Source organism: Eumetopias jubatus, unplaced genomic scaffold (genome assembly GCF_037043125.1).
Source record: "Eumetopias jubatus isolate StellerSeaLion01/CBP00866 unplaced genomic scaffold, mEumJub1_p1.0 scaffold_17, whole genome shotgun sequence".
NCBI lineage: Eukaryota > Metazoa > Chordata > Mammalia > Carnivora > Otariidae > Eumetopias > Eumetopias jubatus.
The window spans coordinates 36,017,480-36,028,439 of NW_028274823.1; the positions used below are offsets into that span (position 1 = coordinate 36,017,480).

At 41.7% G+C, this 10,960-nt stretch overlaps 1 protein-coding gene across 2 annotated transcripts in view; it reads left to right on the forward strand.

Annotated features, from left to right (window-relative positions):
• CPEB3 (cytoplasmic polyadenylation element binding protein 3) overlaps positions 1–10,353 on the forward strand; it is a 150,194-nt gene extending 139,841 nt beyond the window's left edge. The window contains exon 10 of one of the 2 annotated variants that reach the window (XM_028098944.2): positions 6,785–10,352. In XM_028098944.2, the coding sequence (XP_027954745.1) occupies positions 6,785–7,012 (228 nt within the window). In that variant the 3' untranslated portion in view covers positions 7,013–10,352. Of the gene's footprint in view, positions 1–6,784 lie in introns of both variants that reach the window. The other variant, XM_028098943.2, reaches the window with a different exon arrangement.
• The last annotated feature ends 607 nt before the right edge of the window (positions 10,354–10,960 follow it).

Here is a 10,960-nt window from a genome sequence, read left to right on the forward strand (position 1 = left end):
GAGTCTGCTTCTCCCTCCGACCCTCTTCCCTCTCATGTGCTCTCTCTCTCTCTCATTCTCGCTCTCTCAAATAAATAAATAATCTAAAAAACAACAACAACAACAATTAATTAAAAAAAAGAAGAAGAAATGGCCTACCTGACTTCTGAGCAAGCTCCTTCATCTGTCCCTGTTCAGTTATACTCCTGGCATCTTCCCCAGTTTGTCCACTCTGACTCCATTATCTAAAACCTTCGCTTCTATCCAACTTCCAGCGCCCAGTGAGCATGCCTCACCTGCCTTGGGGTGGCTGGGTATCTGGCAGACTTAATTTGGTGGTTCCCGTCACCATGGGGCAGACTACAGCAAGGACCATTCTTTAGCTGTCTTTAATAGGGACATTTAGCACATCATTCAGACTGAGCTTTAACCTTGACTAATGCCCCCCCTTGTCTTTTTTACAACTTTTCAGGCCCAAGGAGAGGGAATTCTGGACCTGTGAAGAGTTTATGTTCTCCCTAGGCATCTCCCCTCTGCCACCAAGAGCTGTTTGGTCATTGCTTTAATTACATTGGGAGGTCATTTTGTTGACTGCTATAAAAAAAACTGCAGACAAATATTTTCTCAAGCTTCTTAGTTACAAAACAGTGTCACATTGAGAACAGTTTGTTCAGGTGTGGCTTTCTCTTTGTTTATATCATTCTAGATATATTATTCCCTTTATCCAGCTTACAGCTGCTTATCCACATCAGTCCTTCTTATCCTTAATGGGTATCACAGTTCAGCAATAAGTTCCACATTATTTGTCAGCATCCTTGGGCATGGTCATCTCCTTTAGGTGTGTGGTATGAATCCAGGTGTCTCTCTAGGAAGTTTTCATCTCCTATACCTGCAAATCCCTTCAAAGTAGAAGGTCTGTTCCATGATATGACTGGCTTTGCATAGCACTCTGTAGTATTTGGACTTTAATAATGGAAGTGTAGATCAGTAATATGATCCCAATAGGTTAGTGTCTCCGTGTGTTACAGTTTATTGATAACAGAGAAACCCATTTTTATTTTAATAGCTACATGTCTGTGTATTGGGAAAAACAGAATTAACCTGGATAGTCAAGTAAAACATCATGTAACAGTAGATAGCATTAAGGTACAGTGAAAATTACAAATGGTTTGGGAGTGCCCTTAAGAAATTCTCAAGGGTGCCTGGGTGTCTCAGTTGGTTAGGCGTATGACTCTTGATTTTGGCTGAGGTCATGATCTCAGGGTTGTAAGGTCGAGCTCCATGTCGGGCTCTGTGCTCAGCAGGGAGTCTGCTCCCTCTCCCTCCGACCCCTCCTCTCTCTCTTTCTAGCCCTATCTCTCAAATCTTTAAAAAAGTAAATAAAATAAAATGGTTAATTTTTTATGACTCTAACCTCAGTTAAAAAAATTAATTTAAGGGACGCCTGGGTGGCTCGGTCAGTTAAGCATCTGCCTTCAGTTCAGGTCATGATCCCAGGGTCCTGGGACCGAGCTGTGCGGGCTCCCTGCTCAGCGGGGAGTCTACTTCTGCCTCCCGCTTCACCTGTTCCTGCTCTCTCTCTCTCACAAATAAATAAATAAATAAAATCTTTTAAAAAATTAATTTAAGCTCTAAAAAAAAAAAAAGAGGAAAGAAAAGCCCATATAACCACAATGCCTTTTTTACACCTGAACAAAAAGTAACCTTTTTAAAAAATATATTACCAGAGTGTCTCCTTTGTGCTAGACTTGAATCTCCTTACGTGCTCTTTTTATATTTGTATGTATTATAAATGGCTATTGTCTTTCTCTTCCAGCAGCTTCCTTTTGTGGAGTGTGAATTCTGTTTGTTCAGACCAGTTCTCTCTCCGATCTAGGCTTAACGAGGCTCAGATCTGGTTGCTGGGGCACCCTGAGTATAAGCATCTGCCTGGCGGTAGAAGCAAAGTGGTCTTCAGCTTATAGACTGGTGGTGGAAAAGCAGTTCCCCGAACACCCTGCCTCTACCAGTAGTCCTCTAGCTTCAGGGCAGAGGGGGGTCATTCCACCATTTTGACTCTTTCCTGGCTTTCAGATGCAAGGAGATCAGGCCAAGTTGGTACACTCTAATAAGCCAATAGCTCCATTCCCGCAAAAGTCCACAATCTCTGAAGACCACCTTCTTCTCTGGACCAGCCACTGTCCTGTCTTGCTCCAGGACTCTGTCATCAAGTCGCTTGAAGCTCAGGAGAGATGCCGACCAAGGAAGGACTATAGATAGGAAATGCCAGAGGAGCGGTATGGAGTATTAAGCTCAGGGAGGAAGGACTAAGATCCCTGTGGGACTGAAATAGTTAAGGAAGGCTATGCCTGTCACTGATTTTTGACAAGGTTGCCATTCAGTAGGTAAAGAACAGTTCTCTTCAACAAATGGTGCTGGGGTAACTGGGTATCCACATGCAAAAGAATGAAGTTGGACCCCTGCCTCAACACTATATACAACATTAATTAAAAATCAACCTAAATACAGGAGCTAAAACCATAAAACTCTTAGAAGAAAACAGGTAAATCTTTATGACCTTGGGTTTGGTAGTGGATTTTTTTTTTTAAGATTTTATTTATTTATTTGACAGAGCAAGAGAGCACATGTAGGGGGCAACAGTAGAGGGAGAGGGAGAAGCAGGCTTCCCGCTGAGCAGGGGGTCCAATGTGGGGCTCCATTCCAGCACCCCGGGATCATGACCCAAGCTGAAGGCAGACGCTTAACCATCTGAGCCACCCAGGCGCCCCTTGATAGTGGATTCTTAGATATGACATCAAAAGGAGGAGCAACAAAAGAAAAAAATAGATAAATTGGACTTCATCAAAATTAAACTTTTGTGCATCAAAGGACCTTGTCAACAAAGTAAAACAATTTAGAAAATATTTGCAAATCATATGTCTGATGAAAGTCTAGTATCTAGCATATATAAAGAACTCTCACAGCTCAACAACAAAAAGAATTTAAAAATGGGCAGGGGATTGTTCACTTCAAGAACAGCAATAGTCCTTTATAATACATACAAATACAAAAAGAGCAATGAAGGGAGATTCAAATTTAGCACAGAGAGACTTTTTGGTAGTTTTTTTTAAAAGTTACTTATGTTTAGGGGCACCTGGGTGGCTCAGTCGGTTAAGCATCTGCCTTCAGCTCAGGTCATGATCCCAAGGTCCTGGGATCGAGCCCCACATTATCGGGCTCCCTGCTCAGTGGGGAGTCTGCTTCTCCCTCTCCCTCTCCTTCTGTGCTTTCTCTCTCTCTCTCTCTCTCAAATAAATAAAATCTTTTTTTAAAAAGTTACTTATGTTTAGGAATAAAAATGATAATATAATAGGGCGCCTGGGTGGCTCAGTTGGTTAAGCGACTGCCTTCGGCTCAGGTCATGATCCTGGAGTCCCTGGATCAAGTCCCACATCGGGCTCCCTGCTTGGCAGGGAGTCTGCTTCTCCCTCTGGCCCTCCTCCCTCTCATGTGCTCTCTCTCTCAAATAAATAAATAAAATCTTAAAAAAAAAATAGAATAGAATATAGTTATGTGGGTTTTTCCCCCCTCTAGTTTTTTTAAGAGCTTAAATTATTTTTTTTAATTGAGGTTAAAGTCATAAAATATTAACCATTTTAAAGTGAACAATCCAGGGACGCCTGGGTGGCTCAGTCATTTAAGCGTCTGCCTTCGGCTCAGGTCATGATCCCAGGGTCCTGCCTGGGTTCAGCCCCACATCGGGCTCCCTGCTCCACGGGAAGCCTGTTCTCCCTCTCCCACTCCCCCTGCTTGTGTTCCCTCTCTCGCTGTCTCTCTCTCTGTCAAAAATAAATAAAATCTTAAAAAAAATAAATAAAGTGAGCAATCCAGAGCACTTAATACATTCATATTGAATAGACCTTTTTCCAAAGATCTACACGTGACCAGCTAGCACATGAAAAATGCTCAATGTCATTAGTCAATAGAGAAATGCAAATCAAGCCACAGTGAAATACCTCTTCACACCTACTATGATGGCAGGTCACAAAATGGAAAACAAGTGTTGATGAGTATGTAGAGAAATTGGAACCCTGCAACTTTGCTCGTGGGAGTGTAAAATGGTACAGCCTGTATGGAAAATAATTTGGCAGTTCCTCAAAAAGTTAAACACAGAATTGCCATATGCAATTCTTGAGTATATACCTTCTAGGTATATACTCAAAAGAATTGAAAACCGGTAATCAAACAAAGATACGTACATATATGTTCATAGCAGCACCATTCACAATAGCCAAAAGGTGGAAACCACCCAGTGTCCATCAATGAATGAATGGATAGACAAAATGTGTCTGTCTGTCTGTCCGTCTCTCTCTCTCTCTCTCTCTCTCTCTCTCACACACACACACACACACACACATGTATAATGGAATATTATTCAGTCATAAAAAGGAATGAAATACTGCTGCAGGCTAGAGCGTGAATTGAACAACATATGATGACAGTAAGTGAAAGAAATCAGACACAAAAGGTCACATACTATGTGATGCCGTTCATTTAGAATATCTAGATTAGCTAAATCCGTAGGGACAGAAGGTGGGCTGGCCATTAACAGGGGTTGGGGAGGGGGGATAACTGCTTAGTAGGTACAGGGTCTCCTTTGGGGGATGAAACTGTTTGGGGACCAGATAGAAGTGGTGGTTGTCCAGCGCTGTGAATGTATTAAATGGCACTGAATGGTTCCTTTAAAATTGTTAATTTTATGTTAAAAAGAAAAGAAAGACCTGGCCTCATTGGGTACATAAAACTGAGTGGGCTGAGCATTGAAGGTGGGAAGAAAGTGTAAGTAAAGGTGGGAGCCAGGTAGAGTGTGAGTTGGGGCCCTGCTGGGGAGCCTGGGGCAGATGGTGCAGCCTCTGGCTTGTGTCTGAGTCGCGGGAGACGGGGAGCACCCTGTCAGACTGAGGCAGCAGGGCTTACTCCTGTGGGCAGCAGAGAATTGGAATGGCTTGTGACCAGGAGAGGAGCACCACAGGAGAAGATGAATTGAGATGTCAGCATATTCACAGAATGAGCCAGGGAAGGCCTGGAGCTTGGTGGCCAGTGCGGGGGCGTCAGTGGTGAACACGCCCGGTCGAGCTGGGACGGCCTGCTCGAGAGGGGACGCAGCAGGAATCTGAGCCATGCTTCGTACTCAGGCTGGGCCAGGCCTGTTCCTGGGCTGTATGCTCGTTAACTCATTTAATCCTCCTAGGAACCCTGTCAAGTATGAATTCTTCTCCCCCCCCGCCCCGCCCGTGCACGGATGAGGACACAGGCTCAGAATGGCCTAGATTTGAACCCAGGCAGCTGATCCCAGAGCCACTACAGTTCTAGTTACGATGCAGAGATCAATGCAAGAGATTTTTTTGAAGCCCATTCACTAACTTGTAAGGTTGAGGAGAGGGAAATTGGAAGAAGGGAACTAGAGCCAGAGTAAAAACCTTTACCCCTGGGTATCCAAGAGCTGATACAGGTCTTCTCAGGTGGGTCTTCCAAGCCCGAGTATCTGGCTGGCTGACCGTCCTGTGGACTGGAGTCATGGCTAGAGACAGAACTCCAGAGGAGGCCAGCAGAGGGACCTTCCAAAGGGGGGTGGGGGGGAGCCAAGAAAGTGGAGTGTCTGATCCTAGGTGGGCCCCCTTTCCTGCTTCCCGCATGCTGTCCCCCCTGCTTCCCCTCTCCTGCACCCTGCCTCAATGCCCTGCTAGGCCCTCCTGGCCACACCGAGGCAGTTTGAATCACCAGGCAGTTAGCTCCTGTCAAAAAGCCCTGGGTCCTTGTCTCTATAGCCACAGTGGTCGCTTTTCCCCAGAATGGCTTTGGAGGGCTGCGTGGGAAGGGGCCCAATCACAGACTTGCCACCTTGATGCGAATTTCTAACATTCAAGATGAAAACATGAATGATGTACCTTTTGTGGGTTCTAGGAAGGGGACATGGGGAAAACTCTGGTAACTCTGTTCTTCCTGCCTTTGATTTCCACATACACAGCATTGCTTTGTTTCAATTATGAAATGCCCCCTGAAGGGCTGTGAGGAAAAGCTCTCCTCTAGTGAAGCTTCCAGTTATGGAGGGAGATTAAGGCAATAAAGTCCAAAAAATAAGAAAGTCTCAATTATTATAATAGCTTAGCATTTCACTAGCCCCTTCAGCTTTCCCGTCTAGTCCTCTGGACAGGGCCCTGGGATGATAGACTTTTGGAAGCCTTGTCACTGAAACACGGAGACCCAGAGCTTCACTGTGGTATCACATCTCTGCCTGTCTGGCCGGCCACGTGACTCTTCCCCTCCGGCCTGGCTCAGGCCACACCATTCCCCAACTACGTGCCCTGCCTTGACCTGCTTTCAGGCTTTGTCCTCTCCCTGAACTCTCCCTGGTTCCTCTCCCTGACCCGCGCTCTCTCACCCCTCATGGCCAGGTGCTGCCTGGCCTTCAGGATTCCACTCAGGTGCTTTTACACACACTACCTCTCTTAATCCTCACCAGCACCCTTGGAGGCGGACATTGTTGTTCCCATATTAGAGATATGCAGATATGTGTCCACATCTGTGTATAAATTATACGCACTTTACAGACACACAGAGCAAACAGAAGCACAGAGGGAGGTTAAGAATTTGCCTGTGATCACACCACCTGTAAGTGTAGCAATTCCAAAGCCCCGATTTGCACTTTGACTCACACCTTTGTCTGCCCAACACCTGTCATTAAGCTATACTGTAATCCCTCAAAGGAAGAGACGTGAGGAAGCCTTGCTAAACATGTTTTTCTGTCTTTCCTCTTTGGGTCCAGGTGGAAGTGAAGCCATATGTGCTGGATGATCAGATGTGTGATGAGTGCCAGGGCACGCGCTGTGGTGGGAAGTTTGCCCCGTTCTTCTGTGCCAACGTCACCTGTCTGCAGTATTACTGCGAATACTGCTGGGCGAGCATACATTCCCGCGCCGGGCGGGAGTTCCACAAACCGCTGGTGAAGGAGGGAGGCGACCGCCCTCGGCACGTCCCGTTCCGCTGGAGCTGAGCCCAGGGCAGACCCAGCCACAAGTACTGGAGTAGATAACAAGGAGGGAAAAAGAGAGGGCACTGCCTCAGGGCTTACAGTGTTCTGGAAATCTGTGCATTCGTTCTCGATTTTTAAAGAAGAAATGGGTCTTTTTATTATTACTATTATTTACAGTCATATTACTGAACTCAGTGTCCAGTATAATGCAAAATTGCAGAGTGTATAACGGTACTGATTTGCACTTTGATTCACACCTTTGTCTGCTTGGTACCTTAATTTCTTACACCTGATTTGTCACTCGTAGACTGCCATTCTCATCAGCGGCCATCAGGTTGATGTCTGTGATTTTTGTTTGTTTGTTGTTGTTGTTGTTGTTGTTCTGATTGTTTTTGAACTGGAGCATGCACTTATTTTCAGAAACTTAGAGAGTTGCCCCTAGGAGAAGACTTACCAAAGGTAATACTCGTGAGTAGGTGGCAGATGTAGCAAAAACTTCACAACAGTTCAGCAATCATTAGTTGGGGTCATTTAGAGTAAGGGTAACCCTTAATGAAAATAGGCCTTTAGTTTTCTATTTTGACATGTAAGGATACCTCATAAGCTGAATCTTTATTTTTCCTTCATGTTTGATTTTTGTTTTGCTGAGGATTTTGGTTAGATCTTTTAGTGTTATGTAAATTTATGCTGCAATAGCTTTTGCTGCTATTAAGATGGTATTATTAATACCATAATACTCTCTTCAGGCTAAGGTATCAATTTAAAGAAACCCAACAACACACGTTTGTGATTTAGGGATAGAATCAGCTGCCGAAAGGAGATCAGAATAGACTACAGAAAGCTTCAACGGAAGGTCACTATTTCTGACTGCATGTTTACTTAATCAGGTTGCTGCATGCAATAAATTTTATATCCAATGTCTAGTATAAAACCTTCCCACAATGCACAAATTAAGAATCTATATAAGCTATAAAATAACTGATTTTTTAAAAGAGTTTTTTTTCACTCAAAGAATTGGTAATTGACTGGAGGAAGGCATGCCTCAATAAATGGAATGCTTCTGAAATTAGGAAGAGCCCATAACAGAATGACCTATATTACAACCAATATAAAACCTAGGTGTAGGATATTCTTAAAGCAAATTTGTGGATGGTAGATGAAGTACTTTGCGGTGCTCTGTTATATATTGTGCAATTTATTTTATATAGTAAAGTGATTATGTCTAACTGTGATCAAACTTAACTGTTTAAAGCCTCTGTGTCAGACATTAACGAACTTGACAGTTCATAACTGGTATATTATTAACTAACACATGAGCTCTTAGTTACAATCTCCTAGTGCTTGCACCATTTACATAGCTTCAGACCTTGTCCAGAAAACCAAAGAGCTCATCTTAGCTTACAAACACTAGGAATATATACAGTATATAGAGATAAGTTGTCAGATTGACAAACTAGGCACATTTTAAGAAAGTTGCGTGGCGGTGATGCTAAAGAAATGTCTGTCCAAAACAAGATGGCCTGGGCAGGGCTGGTTGTCTGGGTGAGAAATTTAACTACTTAATTCCCTGGATTTATCCTGTAAAGCTTGAATAGAAAATAAGACCTGCTAGAACTACCATGGACATTTTTTTAGCATTCACTCTTGGGCTGCAGATAGTAATATATAAACACACACAATGATTGTGAGACTATGTAAATCTTTTTTTTTTTTAATCTTCTTCCTATGTTTTGGAATTCTGGGGACAATCTGACTGGATATGACACTGCAGAACAGATTTAAGTCGCTGTGTTTTATGTGCTCTGATTTCCTTGTCCTGTCTCTTAAGACTGCTTGTTTTTGTTTTGTTTTGTTTTGTTTCTCCAGTGTTTAGTTGCAATTACCAGCTCTCAAACTATAGTTTGTTTTCAAAAAGGAAAAAAACAAAATAGTTTTTTACTGGATTAAAAATGCTTATTAGACTTCTCCCCTTTTGAGGTTACCTCTGGGCTTTTTGGTAACAATTGCGTTTTTCCAGCCCAGCTGTGGTTTTCTGTTTGTTTTTTTTTTCTATGTTTGTGGTTTTTTTCATCTGTACAAGAAATTTTGTTATGCACTACTACTTTTTGTATTCTAGACAGTTTTCAAAAGTTGGCTGAAGATTTTTTTGTTTGTTTGTTTTTAAGGAAAAAGGCATGCTTTCTGACTGACATGATCTTTTGCAATACCTCAATTTTGAAATATAGGAAAGAAAATGATATTTTCTAAGTAAGTTTATTCAGAAAAATATATATTAATTTAATTCTGCAAGAAAAAATGATTTAACAGATGGGTAACTTTATTTTTTTCATGCTTATTTGTGTTTTTTGAAAATGAAGTTAGAGCTTTATAACTATAATATTAAAGATCATATCTAACCTACAGAAATCTACCTAATTATGTGAAAGAAGCAAAACTTTTTGAAGAAGCACCCCTCTTTCATGTACTAAAACAACACTGAGATTTAAAAAAAAAAGCTGGAAGCTTGTACAGCGGGAAGCTGATGTGGAGGTGAAAACCATTGTCATGAAGAATAGGTTACAAAGAATAAACTCCCTTTGGTGCTGAAAGTTGTGGATAGATGGTGGAAACTACTTTCCCTTCATTTGTATATTTATAATCAAGCGTTGATTGTGCACGACTGACCAGGATTGTGAAAGAGTTCTTCTGTTTGTATTTTTTTAAAGAGAACTTTTTTAGTTTATTAAATTATAACATGTTCCCTTTTGTTTTGTAAATAAATGTGCCCCCAAGTTGTTAATGTTATATTAAAAGAGAGGGTCCTTCAAAAAAAAAATTATTTTTTAAAACACAAGAGGTGTTCTGACCTGCAACTTGACTGGGAAGCCCCTGGGTATCACAGGTCCTGTTGTGGCCTTTCCTTGATGTGACACTTGAACTAGTCGATTTTTTGAAGGCTAAAACCTAACCTCGACTATTTGTTGTTATGTGCAATACTGTTTGTACTGTTTGTATAAAAAATAGAAAAAAAAAAAGAAAAGAAAAAAGGCATAAATCTTTATTGCAGATTTATTTTCATTGCAAACTTTAGACATTGTGATTCACTGAAATCATTTTTCTACTGTCAAATATGTACCTTTTCTTCATGCTGGTATTTTTTCAATAGTAATGTAGCCTTTGTACTGAGACAAATTTTCATTGTTATTTTTAGAAAGATTTTTTGCTAAGAAAAAAATTAAACATATTTACATATTTTTCATTTTATTTCGTATTTTCTTTAAGGAGTGCTTTCTCAATCATTAATAGAGTTGTTTCTGGGAGGGACTTTCATATCTGGTCAATGTCATAATATTATTTTGTATTTTTACTTGGAATAAATTAATTTTATGATGCTAATTCTTTAAAAGTTTATTTTTTTCATTTTCAGTTATTTTTGAAGCTAAAACCTTTGTAATATTGTTACTAAAGTGTCTAGTTTTTTGAAATGCAAAGCTTTATGTATTAACTTGCTGATGTGGTTTACAATAGTGTGACAACGATGAACATGGTTGGTTATGTAAAGTGATTGGAAAATGTAACGGATAATTGGGTAATAAAATGACAGAATGAGCAGAACATGTGAGATTTTGACAAGCCTTTTCCTTTATTACAGTGGTTTAGTGTAAGACTAGGGATGTCACAGTACAGTTCTCTAGGGATGTCACAGTGGATTTATACAACACCAGGTGCAGCCAGATCTGGGGCCCTGATAATGGAGTCACCCCCACCGAAATACCACCAGGTTGAAAACCCGGCTAGGTCAACAGAATGATTCATTGTTTTTCCCCTCTAACTCTTCATTATGTCCTGTGTGCGTGCGTGCATGTGTGTGTGAGAGAGAGAGAATCTGCCACCAACTGCTGTCCATGTGTGAGACGGAGCCTTTCGCCCAGGCCAAATCTTCCCCTTGCATTTACAGTGGTGACGTCCGAGAGCAGAGGGACGCTGCCG